Here is an 18,308-nt window from a genome sequence, read left to right as displayed (position 1 = left end):
TAGCTTACAGTACTGGTAAAATAGCTTCCAGAAATCGTAAAATAGCTTACTGTACTGTAAAATAGCTTCCAGACTTCTTAAAATAGCTTTCAGTACTGGTAAAATAGCTTCCAGAATTCGTAAAATAGCTTTCAGTACTTGTAAAATAGCTTTCAGAATTCGTAAAATAGCTTTCAGTACTGGTAAAATAGCTTCCAGAATTCTTAAAATAGCTTTCAATACTGGTAAAATAGCTTCCTGAATTCGTAAAATAGCTTTCAGTACTGGTAAAATAGCTTCCAGAAATCGTAAAATAGCTTTCAGTACTAGTAAAATAGCTTCCAGAATTCTTAAAATAGCTTTCAGTACTGGTAAAATAGCTTCCTGAATTCGTAAAATAGCTTTCAGTACTGGTAAAATAGCTTCCAGAATTCTTAAAATAGCTTTCAGTACTGTAAAATAGCTTCCAGAATTCGTAAAATAGCTTACAGTACTGGTAAAATAGCTTCCAGAATTCGTAAAATAGCTTTCAGTACTGGTAAAATAGCTTGCAGAATTCTTAAAATAGCTTTCAGTACTGGTAAAATAGCTTCCAGAATTCTTAAAATAGCTTTCAGTACTGGTAAAATAGCTTCCAGAATTCTTAAAATAGCTTTCAGTACTGGTAAAATAGCTTCCAGACTTCGAAAAATTGCTTTCAGTACTGGTAAAATAGCTTCCAGAAATCGTAAAATAGCTTACAGTACTGGTAAAATAGCTTCCAGAATTCGTAAAATAGCTTACAGTACTGGTAAAATAGCTTCCAGAATTCGTAAAATAGCTTTCAGTACTGGTAAAATAGCTTCCAGAATTCGTAAAATAGCTTTCAGTACTGGTAAAATAGCTTTCAGTACGGTAAAATAGCTTCCAGAATTTTTAAAATGGCTTTCAGTACTGGTAAAATAGCTTCCAGTACTGGTAAAATAGCTTCCAGAATTCGTAAAATAGCTTTCAGTACTTGTAAAATAGCTTCCAGAATTCGTAAAATAGCTTTCAGTACTGGTAAAATAGCTTCCAGAATTCTTAAAATAGCTTTCAGTACTGGTAAAATAACTTCCAGAATTCTTAAAATAGCTTTCAGTACTGGTAAAATAGCTTCCAGAATTCGTAAAATAGCTTTCAGTACTTGTAAAATAGCTTCCAGAATTCGTAAAATAGCTTTCAGTACTAGTAAAATAGCTTCCAGAATTCTTAAAATAGCTTTCAGTACTGGTAAAATAGCTTCCAGAATTCTTAAAATAGCTTTCAGTACTGGTAAAATAGCTTCCTGAATTCGTAAAATAGCTTTCAGTACTGGTAAAATAGCTTCCAGAATTCTTAAAATAGCTTTCAGTACTGGTAAAATAGCTCCCAGAATTCTTAAAATAGCTTTCAGTACTGGTAAAATAGCTTCCAGAATTCTTAAAATAGCTTTCAGTACTGGTAAAATAGCTTCCAGAATTCGTAAAATAGCTTTCAGTACTGGTAAAATAGCTCCCAGAATTCTTAAAATAGCTTTCAGTACTGGTAAAATAGCTTCCAGAATTCTTAAAATAGCTTTCAGTACTGGTAAAATAGCTTCCAGAATTCGTAAAATAGCTTTCAGTACTTGTAAAATAGCTTCCAGAATTCGTAAAATAGCTTTCAGTACTGGTAAAATAGCTTCCAGAATTCTTAAAATAGCTTTCAGTACTGGGAAAATTGCTTTTATAATTGGGAAATAGTTGTAGTATGAATATTAAAAATAGCTTGTAGTATGAATATTAAAAATAGTTTGTAGTACTGTAGAAAATAGCCTGCATCACTGCATAATACATAGTATGAATGCGAATGTTTTTTTTATTGCCTCATGTGTCATAATAAAAGAGTCCTACAATGAGTGTCTAGACAGCAATAATACCAATTGATATGTATTGCTATAACAAAAAGAACACCTGTGACAAAGACCCAAGAGGGTCAGGTCAACACAAGTACAAGTTGGGTACGCAAGCAGCCAGTCAGCTGAGATAGCTCCGTTGTTAGCAATTCACATTGCAATTAAAGAACAGAAGATATCATTAGAAAATGTACAATATCTATAGTATCAAAGCAATCAGACTTGCTGTTTTCAACAAGAATTCAAAAATATCACTTTTCACCAAAAATAACAAAAATATTCATCAAAATTAGATAATTGAAAATATCATCATGAAATTAACAAATCTGAGAGAGGTCCACATGTAGTACCTATATGTATAATATCAAAGCAATTGGACTTGCAGTTTTTAACAAGAAGTCAAAAATATCACTTTTTACCAAAAATATTCACCAAAATTAGAGAATTGAAGATATCATCATGAAATGAACAAATCTAAGCGAGGTCTACCCAAGGTACATATACACCAAGTATCAAAGCATTCAGGCTTATAGTTTTCAAGAAGAAGTAGAAAACGTAAAACATTGACACGGACACAGACAATCACTCATATGATGTCGACAGCGAAGCTGAAAAACTAGAAATGGGGCTCTAAATTTACGGTACCCCTTAACACCTTCTGGTGAAGGCAAATCAACACCACTTTTTTATTGGGTATACTGCAAATCTTGAATAGACATCCTAAACATGTTTTTTAGGGATGCCTTACAAAATAAATAACCCTAGGGCTTTCAAATATTTCAGGGAAATATTTTTAGCACAGTAATTTATAACCATAATAGCACATGTATAATTGATTGCAAACTATACTAAACGTACAAAATATCCCTTTTTATTCACGCAAAAGTCTATAATTCGTCAAAACTCTAGTGGCAAAAATTGGATGTCTTACTTTATCCACTGGGTTTTAATTATTTCAGCTGAGCTAGGAATGATATGGAATATGTTTCTTCCCTTTATAACAGATTTGAGAAAATGTGCTTGTCACATGATTTTAGTTTGTTTATAAATGTCCACCAAAGAGAAATAGAGATAAACATGGAGGGGTGAATTGTGCTACTGTAGTCAACATGTGACAGCCGAACCTCATCAAGGGATAACTTAAAAACTACAATATAAGGCAAGCATAGCTATTATACATGTAGCACCAATTAAATACAAGATAAACTATAAAATGCTTTAATTTCAAGAGACATAGTTTAATGAGTCATGTCAATGTTATGGCAGTGGCAAATTTAAGTACAAAATCTACATTTATGGTTATTATGGCCATCAAGTTAACCCATAATTTGAAAAAGAGTCTGGAATACGTTCGGACACTGGGTCTGTAGCACACTCACTCAGGGTACAGTTGATTTGACCTCCTCAATGGGTCTTTGGTACATTGACTAGGTGTGTAGTGGATTTGATGTCCTCAGTGGGTCTTTGGTACATTCACTCAGTGCATAGTGAATTAAGCTTTCTCAGTGGGTCTGTTGCACATTCACTCAGTGTAATTATCAAATCAGTTCTTTCGCTAAATTCACTAAAAAGACATGCTCGTGAAAAAGACATGTTTTACAGTAATTGAAACAAAAAAACTTCCCTCAATGAATGGAGGTACAGTCAAACCTGTGTTAACGGCCACCTGGATATAGCGGCCACCTGCCTATAGCGGTCACAACCGAACAGTCCCTACGAATTTTACATGTAAAGTACCCTGTTTACAGCGGCCACCTGCCTAACGCGGCCAACGGCCATGCTTCAGCGGCCGCAGTGAACAGTTGAACTGCATATAACGGACATAGTTCCCGGATGTCTTGCAGACTACTGCATTCCACCTCAGACAACTAATAAGCTCACAAAGGACAAAGTTAGCACGTTTTCACACCTTTCATTCAACCGATGGCTTCGGCAATTATGTTTTATTCTTGTTTATAATTCAGTTTACCACGGCAAGCACACCATACCGATGGCTATGGAACGCCAAAAACATAATTACGAATTTGAAAGTGTCTTGATAAAAAAACATGCTGTCATTAATGTTTTGTTGAAATATGTATACCATTGGAATAACTTACAATTTTGTTCAATTAATGAATCGAGCAATCACAACGATGACGACCCGCAAAAGTTGTGAGTCGCCAGGACACAGTCACGGTCCCTATGCATGTGGCTGGGGTGAATCGGAATGCCGACGGTAAATCCCCGATCGAATTGATTACCAACAAAAAAACATAACAGCTCACTTGTTATTTAGTATCGATATTTATTCACTTTGAACTCCTATAAATACCGATAAATACGCATGTAACTGGAACTGATAGCAAAAACACGGTTACTCTTTTTTAGTAACCGTGGCAAAAAGTAAAAAAATCAACGCAACGGCCATGCCTGTTTATCCATCCAAATAAATTATGCTAATTAGCCTTGCGCATGTGCGTTCTTGTTCTTCCGGAGTTATGATAACTCGGGTCAAAAAGAAGAGTCGTTTCCGTTAGCCCTGCGTTAGTGTGTATCGATCACTGCGAGGGAATGTGTGTGAAGTATCGTCTCGTTGTCTAAACTAAATTCGTTCAACAATTTTTTTTTCGGTCGCTACTGCCTCGGTACATGTAACAATAGATGCTTTTAACAATGATGTTAAATTGACCCCAGTTCACCGGCCCATTATTACCTCCATGGCCGGCCAAAGCCGCCAGGCATATTTCACATGTTCCTATTGTTGCACCAGTACAATAACATGGAAGTCGCACAGATTTCGATTGCGCAAAGTAATGTTTTGATTAGGGATCAACCATTTCGTAAGTGAGGTAGGTCGAGAAAATTTTTGAAAAAAAATGAACGAAATGTTAAGGGAATTGTGATTTGGGAGGAAACTTTCAGGTTGTCACGTACATGTAACTGGAAGGATACAATAGATAAGTGTTCTTTCCATATACGTAACGTTGTAGGGATCAATAAAGCACTGCTAACTGTCCCTCTTCCTTCTCCTTGAAAGAATTTGCTATAGCCCAGAAACCTTCCGATTTATTAGAACAGTCACCAGACACAATAGATATTAAAAGAAACATACAAATTCAGAATAGCTAAGCAAAGCAAGCTGAGTGATTTCTATAGTAGGAAATGAGACTCAAACTGCTGCTGAACATCAACTTTACTGTACAAATCTTCAAATAATTTTCATACTACTCATTATTGTGCTATGATCGATTTTTTGTGAAATGATTTTAGTTTACATAATACAATTTAAAATCAACATTTTTATTTGTAATAAAGTGTTTGGATACTGTGTACAGTAGTGTAATAGTGTTTCAAATGGGGTTGCGAGATCCGTTTTAATACATTCAGTGCCTAATTAATATTCATGAATAAATTAGTGAACCTGTATAGAAAGGCCACCTGTCTATAAAGGCCAAAATTTCAAAGTCCCTTGGGTGGCCGCTATAGACAGGTTTGACTGTAGTACAGTTAACTTGAATGTCTTAATTCCACCAAGTGATTATTAAACCAAGAATGCCATAACACTGCCTTACCTTGCTGAGGGTGTCTGATACTAGGAACACCACCATCATCATACATAAATCGTCGCGCTTTCTTTGGTGGTTGTGCTGTGTCAATGTCCTCACTGCTGCTCCGATCAGTAAACGTCTTTGGCTGCAATGGTGGTGGCCCTTGCTTTACCCCTGGGGACTGGTGAATACCATTAGTGGCTGCTGGGAAAAGACAAGATAATGAAATTAACAAAGAAACAAAAGAGTGTGCATTAGTAAAAGTTTGAAATTGATGCAGGAATGCCAAAAACACAAGATTATCACCTGATATCGCTTGTTCATGAGCTATCATCATCTGTGAACCGAAGGTGATTGGGTAATACAGCCCATGACACCACAAGTACATCTCTACAAATAAGTGATTTCAGGTGACAACTTTTTTTATCACATGACCAACTCCTAATCATGATTTTACTGAACATCACTTACAAATCATTTGCTTATTTATGCTAATTAGGCATACATTTGTCAGTGTCAAGTCAGTGAAAATGCATTTGCGGTTGCGATCGCTACTGGTATTCAAAATCAGTAGAAATAGCTCACTTCTTCGCAATATTTGTTTTCAAAATATACTTCCAGTCATCATTCTTATCATTCCATGTCCGAAATTCTCATATCATGCACATCGCCACATTTAGCCCGAATGTTGGTTAGTGATATAATACGTCACTACTGTGAATGATATGCTTGATGGTCAGGTGATAAGTATTTATTTATTTCATGTCAGTGTTTTTTGGAAAACAAAAATGTCGCCAGTCATTCAAATGGGATAATATACATGTACTTTTATAATGTAAAGGGCTTAATTATTCATTCATATTTATTTTCACTTATTTTATCAATAACTAAAGATGGAAAATTTAAATACAATTGAATATTAAAATTTGACCTTTTCACTACCAGACTTTCCCATCCAAATTTGTCTGCACTTTTTTCTTATATTCTTCAATATTTTTGGAAATAAACCTTAATTTTGGAGCCAACAGACAAAATTTGGTCATTTTTTGTCCCAAACTTCTGGAATGTGCAGACTATAAATGTGACTATTTTGTGAACTTGTGATGAAAAAAGAAAACTGGTTGTAAAAAAAGTAACAACAACAATTATCGTTTCCTCAAAAAATCCATGAATTTAAAAATTAATGAATTATATCTCAACAACATAGTCAATCCACTAAAGTTAAACTCAGTAAAACCATTTGACAATACCGGTACATCTCATTTTTGTACCAATTTTGAACAAACAAGTTGTCAAAGACAGGATTGAAAGTACCAGTAACAAAATTTGACTTCAAAGTGTTTAAGCACTTTCCAAACATGGACTACAAATTATATTTTGTAGCCCAACTTGAGATCGGAAACCAATTTTTGTTTTAAAACTAAAAATTGTTAAATTTTTGGAAGGTGTACACAAGAATACTCCCAAACTTACCTATAGAGGGCACCACATGTCCAGTATAACTACCACGACGACAGTCTACATTAAAAAGGTATAAATAAATTCTTGACTATTGCATTATATAATGGTTTTTTTTTTAAGTATACTGCTAAGACTACAATAAAATAGCATGAAATGACAGGCTGAATGAATGAATGAATGACAGGCTGAATGAATGAATGAATGAATGAATGATAGGCTGAATGAATGAATGAATGAATGAATGACGGGCTGAATGACTGACTGACTGACTGACTGACTGACTGACTGACTGACTGACTGACTGAATGAATACAAAATTTAAATTTGGGATGTCTAAGTTTTGCTAAATTCTTTACCAAAATTTAGTACTTTCTGTAGCTTCTGAAAAAAAAAATTAAAAATGTTCATGAAAACACTATTTGGTATTTTGGCCCATACTGGAGGCAACAGTCTGTATACAGGTTTACAATTCCATGAATCACAGAATGTTTGTATGTTCAAATGTGTGTGAAAGTGAAAGCACGTAATAACGCAATAAGTTAAATGTTAATTGTAAACAGAACGATGTTTATTTTTAGCAAACCATAGTAAATTACAATAGTCGGCACTGCCTGCATTGACATGAATTTCACATGAATTTCTATTTTATTTATAGTCAGTACGATAGCGTCAGCTCTTTTGTTCATTAATTTATATTCAAATGAGCAAGCATGAATAATAGATTGATGAATAAATTATTTATTGAATAAGTGACTCCACCCACACCCACCCCAAACGAATAATGCAAAGCAATATAGTAAAGTAAGTATTAATTATTGAAATGCCTTTTTTCACATTCTTCATATTTTTTTTTAACTTCAATAGTGATTTTAGTTTGCACAGGTGGAATTCAATGATTCTAAATGTTTTGAGCAATATTTTCAAAAGATGTTTTGGTGAAAATTAACAAAATACTAATTTTAACATAACTGTTTTCAACCTGTAAGGTATTCAAAATATTATCAATGGGAACCACACATCTTAGTGTTCTTCTAATGGAGCTTATAGAGATGCGCTTCTAATAGAGCAAATACGATACAATGTACTGTAAAATACATTTTAGCTGGAATTAATTTCGCTGAAAAGTCTTCATGGGTGTTTTGTATGAAATTTATTTTCACTGATTTTTGACAAATTGAATGTAAAATATAGGAAAAAAAGATATATTTGCTGGATTTTATTTTCACTGATTCAGCAAAAATAGCAAAAATAAATTCCAAGCGAAAATAAAGTATAATACAGTATACATATACAATAAATACTTTAATTAAGGTGCCATTGTATCAGGAGTTTTTCTAGAAAAAATAAACAAGAGGGAGCACACACAGGCGACTTGGAAACGTCATATCAAGTTCAATTAAGTAAGAGGGCACCAGCCGAGAGTATCAGAGCGCTGCGCCCCTGTTCCCCTATTTATAAACACCTCTGACTGCATGTATAACTTGAGTATTAGACGAACATGAACTCATGAGCTACGACTCAAATATAGAAACCACATTGAGTTTTATAGTCTAAAAAAAAATTTAAACATGTTAAATGATAGTGTGCAGCCACTTCAAATAGATACACTACGATACATGATACTCACCTTTCCAAGGTATAGGGGAACCCCTTACAAGATGGCCTTGTTTATTTGTTATGATATTATACTTCAGATGTTTTTGTTTCTTTGGCTGGGTTGTCAATTTCAGGTTGATGTGGTGTGAAAACTCGGTAAAATAACGGAATCCTTTTTCCCCACAGCCAACACAATTACCACTGAAACCTACAGGATGAACAAATACAATAGTGTTGTTTTAAATGTTGTACTAACCATTTAATTAATGTAATCAATGTAATTATTAGTAATATATATATAGAAGAAAATATTTGGTAATCGTAGTCCTAAGTAACTATTAAAAATAGCTAGACGTTTCGAGCAATGGCTCTTTATATCGATAGCATAGAAAAAAATGTTTAATTTATGAAGACCATTTTCCGATCACTGCGAGATCCTGCATGGGATTCAACAAACAAAAGTATTTTGGGGGATATTTCCATGCTTAATAAAGTGCTGTACACATTTGATCATGGTCAATTCCAATGAAGTAAAATGTAAGGGTATTTAAACGCAATATTTCCCTGTCAAAGATTGGCCTTTCGATGTGAGCTACGAAATAAAGAAATTCGAGTTCAAAATCTAATCGTTTGTTTTTTTGCGGCAGACGTTCAGCATGCGTCTTTCACGCAACTCATGTACAAAATCACCTATTACTGTAAAATTTGTATTAAAATCCGCGGCTTCTATTAAAATGATACAATGCAACAGAGGGGATGCAGCTTCTATTACAGCATCCACATATGAGAAATGATGAATTTTTGGGTCTCAATTGTTCAAAAAGAATGGGTTCGGCTTCTATTAAGGATGCGGCTTCTAATACAGATTTTACGGTAATGTGACAGTGTAACAGTGACAGTACTCACCTTGTAATGCAAGGTTAGTTTTTGGATCAGGTAAAAATCTTGTATCAACAGCAGCAACCAGGATGTTTTCTGGCAAGTATGGCGATTTGGTACCAATTAAAACAAAACCTTCCTGTACGTCAACCTGTTTATCACTCAGTTCAGTTAAGCGAATATCACCACCCGCCTGACAAAACCCTAAGAAAAACAAATTGATATAGTTACTCATTAATTGCACCAGATGAAAATCACACTTGTGGTAATATTGCAAACGGCATTTCATACTGTCATTGACATATTGTTTTGAACACCAAACAGTAACATTTCCAGCTAAGTTGTTGACTGCTTTGTTATGAGCATCTCAAGGATGTTACATGATTAGAACTAGTTAGTTCAAATCACTTTTAAGAGTGTGCATTATTCCACTAAATGCATTCATTTACAAGAACCAGATACACCATTTACTGAATCCTGACATTTCATACTGTGTCAGTACATAGATTTTGTTTGGTTAAATTTAACATAAAAAATATTTCCAGTGTTAAGAAATGACAGATTCCCTTTTAAAAGAATGCTAAAATCATTCGATAACCACTTCACTTTGATTTCTACTTTCAAGAGTTGTCATGACAAAACTTACCAACTTCTTGACAACCACCCCCGACAGGCAAAGTTGGTGGGTAGCGCATCATTGAGTGAAATGACCCAGGCTGATGATATATAGACACTTCCATGCCATGGTCTGTTGCTGGTGGTAACCGAACTGTTGACTGTGGAGATGGGGGAATTACTGATGAAGCCACAGGAGCCTGAGATGTATGCGGGGCAATGACGACCTGAGGAGGCGGCGGTGGCTGCGGCGGTGGAGGATGCGGCATGCTCGGCATGCTTGGGAAATTGTCTCTGGCAGATCCTTCAACACTTGTCCGTCTTTCAAGGCCGGAAACATGTGGTTTGATATCTGTAAGAAAATCACAGAAAAGTGAGCATGAGAAAGTTGTGAACACATGTTGATCATGAAATAAATCCTATTATTATACATCTGTCACTGTAACGCCATAAGTTACAACGTGCCATAATTTTGCGGTATTTTCCAGGGTATTTTCATCCTACCATATAAGGAATTAATAAAAACAAACATGGCTGCCACCAGGGTTTGACCAGACTCCTATTCTGTTCTAAACTTGGAAGGAAAAGATGTATAATACCAGGGTTTGACCAGACTCCTATTCTGTTCTAAACTTGGAAGGAAAAGATGTATAATACGAGAATACCTCAAAGTATGCACTCAGACAGTATGCCGCACATCGACCTCAATACTCCAGCTGTACTGCCTTCATACATACTTTGAGGTATCCTCCTAATAACCTCATATTATTATAATAATTCTCTCAAATGCTTGTAGAGAAGCATCTGGAGAAGTTCCTGTACTTTTGATCGTGATTTGACACATTACCTATGATACATTTGTTTTTGTTTTGTATGTGTTGTCATATAGGCAAGGTAACGATGTTGACACTGTGAAGCAAAATAAGTTCTATTAGAAGATAGCTCCACTGTTAGCAATGCACATTTCAATTAGAGAAAGATATCATCATGAAATGAGCAAATCTGAAAGGACAATCGCTCATATGATAAGCTCTGTTTGACAAAGTCGACAGTGGAACTAAAAACTGACTGAATCTGTTGCATAATGAACACTAAAACCAAACTGGTTTACCGGTACTCTATATCAGCATTTTGTTGACAAGTCTAAGATACAGGTGGGACCACATGTATTCATGCAAAGATAATTTTAAATAATAATTTTTAAAATCTAATAATATCTGGGATGTATGAAATATATTGTTGGTTGCTCAGGATCATTTCAAAGTTTAGTTTGTGCTGTTTCCTTGACTTTAGCTGTTTTCACCACCTCTTTGACCGGCGTTCCACAGCCGCTTTTACAAAACCCATAGAAATACATGGTACAGTGGTGTGCATCTTAGCAACGTGAAACGTTATGTGACGTAGCTCTCTTTCTGTTATATCAATACTGTTGTATCTGCCCCTTTTAATTTGTAGGATATGTGCAAGCAATATTAATTTGTCTAAAGATGATCTGCAATTTTGGTTTCTAAATATGTCCAAGATTATACCAGTCATATAGTTTTTTTAGATGGTGACTGCATGGATGGTTTCTTAATGACTCATTACCCAAATAATTAGCCTTCTAATCTGTTTCTTAATGACTCATTACCCAAATAATTAGCCTTCTAATCTGTTTCTTAATGACTCATTACCCAAATAATTAGCCTTCTAATCTGTTTCTTAATGACTCATTACCCAAATAATTAGCCTTCTAATCTGTTTCTTAATGACTCATTACCCAATAATTAGCCTTCTAATCTGTTTCTTAATGACTCATTACCCAAATAATTAGCCTTCTAATCTGTTTCTTAATGACTCATTACCCAAATAATTAGCCTTCTAATCTGTTTCTTAATGACTCATTACCCAAATAATTAGCCTTCTAATCTGTTTCTTAATGACTCATTACCCAAATAATTAGCCTTCTAATCTGTTTCTTAATGACTCATTACTCAAATAATTAGCCTTCTAATCTGTTTCTTAATGACTCATTACCCAAATAATTAGCCTTCTAATCTGTTTCTTAATGACTCATTACCCAAATAATTAGCCTTCTAATCTGTTTCTTAATGACTCATTACCCAAATAATTAGCCTTCTAATCTGTTTCTTAATGACTCATTACCCAAATAATTAGCCTTCTAATCTGTTTCTTAATGACTCATTACCCAAATAATTAGCCTTCTACCCTGGTAATCTGTTTCTTAATGACTCATTACCCAAATAATTAGCCTTCTAATCTGTTTCTTAATGACTCATTACCCAAATAATTAGCCTTCTAATCTGTTTCTTAATGACTCATTACCCAAATAATTAGCCTTCTACCCTGGTAATCTGTTTCTTAATGACTCATTACCCAAATAATTAGCCTTCTACCCTGGTAATCTGTTTCTTAATGACTCATTACCCAAATAATTAGCCTTCTACCCTGGTAATCTGTTTCTTAATGACTCATTACCCAAATAATTAGCCTTCTAATCTGTTTCTTAATGACTCATTACCCAAATAATTAGCCTTCTAATCTGATTCTTAATGACTCATTACCCAAATAATTAGCCTTCTAATCTGTTTCTTAATGACCCATTACCCAAATAATTAGCCTTCTAATCTGTTTCTTAATGACTCGTTACCCAAATAATTAGCCTTCTAATCTGTTTCTTAATGACTCATAACCCAAATAATTAGCCTTCTAATCTGTTTCTCAATGACTCATTACCCAAATAATTAGCCTTCTAATCTGTTTCTTAATGACTCATTACCCAAATAATTAGCCTTCTAATCTGTTTCTTAATGATTCATTACCCAAATAATTAGCCTTCTAATCTGTTTCTTAATGACTCATTACCCAAATAATTAGCCTTCTAATCTGTTTCTTAATGACTCATTACCCCAATAATTAGCCTTCTAATCTGTTTCTTAATGACTCATTACCCAAATAATTAGCCTTCTAATCTGTTTCTTAATGACTCATTACCCAAATAATTTTCTAAATGACGGAAAGAAGACAATTTAGCAAACTACTTTCTTGATTGAGCCTTCTGATACAAATCTTAGCTAGGAGACCAAATTATTTTATTTTTTTTAATGTTTTTTGTGCTAGGCGAGTTCCGGACATTGAATGTCACTGTTTTTGGTATGTGCAAATTACAAGTGCTAGTGCTGACACATGGGACTACATGACAGGGCTGTGCGGTCATCTCCCTATCAAATGCGCTATGTGGAACACTAGCACCTGCGGACATTAACTAAGGCTCCCCCATTGAGTCTGTGGCACACTCACCCAGGGTAGGTGTTGACCCTTTTGATGTTCAGCCTAAGGTGGGATTTGAACTTGGGTCTACCGATCATGAGTTTAATGCAACAACCACTATGCTATCAGTGACCGGTCTAGGAGACCAAATTATGTTACCGTACTCGTTCGACTCAGCATTCATGTTCTACTAAGTGCCCACCTCTTTTTATAGGGCATTTCTACTTTTGGGTTCATGATCGGCTAATCGCCCTACCCTTCAAAAATAATTATTTACATTTTTTCGAATACCGGTACACAAATTTATATGGTACAGTGTGAAGAATATCAACCACCATAAATACCATGCAAATACATAGACCGTATGTAAAACTACACTTCGACAATGATCTGTTAGCCGTAAATTCCATATTCAGTTTACCTCTCAAAAATTGCTAATTTCCATCTTTTTCAAATAAGTATCATGTCATTTTTTTCCAAAATCAATTCCAACAGATCATGCTTCAACATCAATAATTCACTTTCGCATTGTGTTACCGGAATGCCTTTGACAATTCCTAGAGAATTGCTTCAGTACAACACTGCATTCAAACTTGACCTACATGTATCAGGTCAAAGGACGATGTTGCAGGTCAAATCATGTGAGAATACATCATGGATAGAAATAGCTTTGCATCAGGATTTTATGTACAATTGAAAACATTTGATGAAGATAATGATTAATCTCTTCATTTTGACTGCATGTAAACCAAAAGTCATGACAAACACTGAATCATTAAAATATTCCTTATTTCGACCTTAGAAACACGTCTGTAATTTAAGTTACTGTAAAGGGGTGATTATTCACTGGGTTTTAATTTAGCTTATTTCGCTGACTGGAAAAATGCGCTAAATTAAAACCCAGTGAATATGTAAAATTTAGCATAGAACACATTATCTAAATGATAAAACTGTGAATTTAAAACCCACTGAATATGCCTGGAATGGTAAATCAGTGAAATTTAAACCCAGTGAAAATTAGTCATTTTACAGTACTGTAAAATAATTTATTTTAGCTGGAATTAATTTTCGCTGAAAAGACTTACTGGGTGTTTTGTATGGAATTTATTTTCACTGATTTTTATTGAATGTACAATATAGGAAAAATGTATTTCGCTGGATTTTATTTTCACTGAATCATTCCTTCAGCGAAAATAACAAAAATTAATTCCAAGTGAAAATAAAGTATTTGACAGTAAGTAAGTTCAGTGTTATTGCAAGATGATCAATTTGTTCCACGTTGAGGCTCAGCTATTAAATATACTTCATGTGTATGTTATTAAATTTAATTTATGTGCATGTTATTTAATTTGATTATTAAATTTAATTTATGTGAATGTTATTTCAAGAATGAAATTTGAGTAGCTTATTCTAGTTTATTATCACAATCAGGGTTGTATGATAATATTCCTGTTTAGCCATGTATGACCTTTTCCTTCTTGCTCTATGCAAAACACAATCCTTTGCATTCAGATCACACAAGACGCAGCATAGCAATAAATAGCATTACTTAATTTATTGACCCATTCAAAATAAATACGTGCCTCATTCAACTCTTTTGATGAACTCAAGAAAGAAAGAAATATAATGACTATAGCGCTGAAACTAGGCTATTTTGAAAACTGAGTACGTATTATTCATAATGTCGAAAAGATTATGAACAAATAATGCATATATATTTGAGAAACAGATTAATAGTGACTGTTTCTAGTAGCTTTTTACGGCCTTTGTGTATAATATATCACGTATCTGATCTATTAGTACCACATGTGCTTATTAATGTGAATGACAGAGGTGTGTCTATGCTCAAAGTCATATTTTTATGATCCAGCATACCATATTTTTTCTATTACATGTACTACCACATGTGCTTAATAATGTAAATGACAGGTTGTGTTTATGCTCAAACAAAGTCATATTTTAATGATCTAGCATACCATATTTTTTCTATTACATGTACTACCACATGTGCTTATTAATGTAAATGACAGAGGTGTGTCTATACTCAAACAAAGTCATATTTTTATGATCCAGCATACCATATTTTTTCTATTACATGTACTACCACATGTGCTTATTAATGTAAATGACAGGTTGTGTTTATGCCCAAACAAAGTCATATTTTAATGATCTAGCATACCATATTTTTTCTATTACATGTAATACCACAAGTGTTTATTAATGTGAATGACAGAGGTGTGTTTATGCTCAAAGTCATATTTTAATGATCTAGCATACCATATTTTTTCTATTACATGTAATACCACAAGTGTTTATTAATGTGAATGACAGAGGTGTGTCTATGCTCAAACAAAGTCATATTTTAATGATCCAACATACCATATTTTTTCTATTACATGTACTACCACATGTGCTTATTAATGTAAATGACAGAGGTGTGTCTATGCTCAAACAAAGTCATATTTTAATGATCCAACATACCATATTTTTTCTATTACATGTACTACCACAAGTGTTTATTAATGTGAATGACAGAGGTGTGTCTATGCTCAAACAAAGTCATATTTTAATGATCCAGCATACAAAAAATGTACTTTTTGCTTTTGTACTAAGAGAGCAAATGCGAAACATTATATTATTATCTTTAACTAACTGATAATAGTACTATTTTAATTATTATTATATATTGGGATAATTTCAAATCTAAGGTGAATAAACTTATTCCGGGATAAATCAATCCCTGCTAGTATTCACTGGTACGACGGTCACATTACCTATATTTTAAGAAGAGAATGGAATCAATTGATTTATAGAACAAGGTTTATCAAGTGAAACAAAAATATTTGAAATTAAGAATGAAAAGCTATGAAACTGTTGTAAGCAAATTGCCAAGTCAGTCATAATATTAATAGTTTTTATGTAATTGTGATTTCACACCTTTTGCCACCTTCCATGAAATAAACCTCCATAATGTTTATTTAATTAAAATTTTTTTTTCAAGACATGTCTGCACCATAGTAATTGCTCAAAAATTATAGGAAAAAAATCAGAAATAATTGCAAAACATTTTAAAGGGTCAAATCATTCCCTGCTAATAATAATAATAATAATAATATTGTCCGACACATACAGATTAAATTTAAAATGGTAATTTTTGTTATATTAAAATTGGGCTAGGAAATATGGAAATAAATTTTCTTTTTATTTTTGATTTTATATTTATTTTGGATTCTATGGTGAAATTATTCAGCTCAATGACATGGTTAAAACAAGTCATAATAGTACAAATTTAAATAATTTATTTAATTCAATTTTAAAGTGACTTTCCATTAAAAAAGAACTTCTTTCTCACATTGCTATTAGAAGCTATTTGCATTATGTTTATGAGAATGCAACTTACTGTGCAAATTAGCCACAAACCGGAGACAATTTCCTGGAGAGAACAGAACACTGCTCTCACAGAAGCACATACATGTACAATTACCAAAAATTACATTTATTCTATGCTGGATAATCACTAGTAAAATACAATTTATTTTGATCATAGACACACACCTGTCATTTAAGTTATCATATGTACTACTAAAAAACAAACATGTTATGTGACATACTCAAAAATGAATTTGGTTAGAACACCCTTATATATTATTTTTTTTTAATTTTTAACCAGATATCAACAATTTCTCATACATATATGATCAAATTGATAATAATTTACAGTGAATAGTTCTTTGTTTGAAAAAAAAAGAACCAGGTAAAAATACCCTCCCCCAAACCTAAGTAGATATGCCCCCCTGCACAAAGCTGATTCCAAATGGAAATCATTATCGCCGTCTAGACACAAGACAGATACAAGACAAACAAATTACACTTTACCTTTTTCAAGATACAACTGTGAGAAGACGGGCTGTGGAGCAACATTGTGTGATCGTAATGAATGCTCAATCGATGTGTGTAGAGCCGCTTCAAACCTCGACGACTTCAACTGTCCCTGTGAATTACCCATATTCGGCTGCAAGATATAGAAAGAAATCAGATCAGGCATTGGTCCACCTGGAAGGATGAGGGTGTGGGTGGTGGTGGTGGTGGTGGTGGTGTGGTTGGTGTCTTTGTCAAGCTTTTAAACTAGGTTTTGAAAACGCCTATATTTAGTATGTCACGTCTTTTCAACAGAAGTACAGCTAGATGATGCAGGCGTACAAAATTGGGTAACAGGAATAAAAACCATCCTAAACTTTCGAGACCTTGGCGACGCATGGACACAATGTAAACATAACAGCAATTACAGTCTACTTCATCCAATCTTAGATAGACTCATTAAACGTTTTAAAACAGTCGCTGAAAACAGCATGTATGATGACAATAAATCTAAAAATCATAAAAACAAACTTAGAACCTACAGATTACTGAAAAAGGATTACACCTATGAAAAAATATCTAACAATAGTTAAAAATCCCAACCATCGGTCAGCCCTAACAAAACTACGTATAAGTGCCCATACCTTACAGATAGAAATGGGGCGGTACAAAAATATTGACATTAGCCATAGAAAATGCAATGTCTGTGATCTTGATGAAGTAGAAGACGAGAAACACTTTCTTCTAAAATGCAAACTACACCAAGAGGAGAGGATTAAACTGTTCACTGAACATAACTTATCCTCAGCTGATGTAGCTGAGGAAGAAATCATGATAAAAATTCTCACCTCTACCGACAACAAAGAAATCACTGACTATGCAAAATACATTTTTAACTGCTTTAACCGCAGAGATATTACACTGAAAAAACTACCAGCTGCCCCAAAATAATCACTCAATTTTACATTTCTTGTATTTGTTCTTTTACTTTTGTTCTGTTTTACTTATTGATGTAATTTTCTAATTGTTTACTCTATTTTGTTACTTTTTTAGCTAGCTGTTGTTTATTTAAACAACATTCTTTATTGTATTATTTTCAAGATCCCAATAAGGATACGAAATCAATAAAGTTATTACTTACTTACAATGTACATCCTATGTAATATTAGATTATATAATCCAGAAAATATATTATTTAAAAATGGCAAAAAGGCAAAGTACAGTCA

General features: G+C 33.7%; 1 protein-coding gene across 4 annotated transcripts in view; it reads right to left on the bottom strand.

Annotated features, from left to right (window-relative positions):
• LOC100371240 (GREB1-like protein) overlaps nt 1-18,308 on the bottom strand; it is a 119,877-nt gene that overhangs the window by 57,056 nt on the left and 44,513 nt on the right. For 3 of the 4 annotated variants that reach the window (XM_085493138.1, XM_085493140.1, XM_085493141.1), the window contains exons 3-8: nt 17,101-17,236; nt 9,986-10,306; nt 9,367-9,543; nt 8,492-8,668; nt 6,877-6,921; nt 5,428-5,607 (exon numbers count right to left, since the gene is read on the bottom strand). In XM_085493138.1, coding sequence (XP_085349264.1) covers nt 5,428-5,607; nt 6,877-6,921; nt 8,492-8,668; nt 9,367-9,543; nt 9,986-10,306; nt 17,101-17,236 — 1,036 coding nt within the window. The remainder of the gene's footprint in view (nt 1-5,427; nt 5,608-6,876; nt 6,922-8,491; nt 8,669-9,366; nt 9,544-9,985; nt 10,307-17,100; nt 17,237-18,308) is intronic. The other variant, XM_085493139.1, reaches the window with a different exon arrangement.

Source organism: Saccoglossus kowalevskii, chromosome 18 (assembly GCF_978046115.1).
Source record: "Saccoglossus kowalevskii chromosome 18, keSacKowa6.1, whole genome shotgun sequence".
Lineage (NCBI taxonomy): Eukaryota > Metazoa > Hemichordata > Enteropneusta > Harrimaniidae > Saccoglossus > Saccoglossus kowalevskii.
This window is presented reverse-complemented; position numbering and strand designations above follow the sequence as displayed.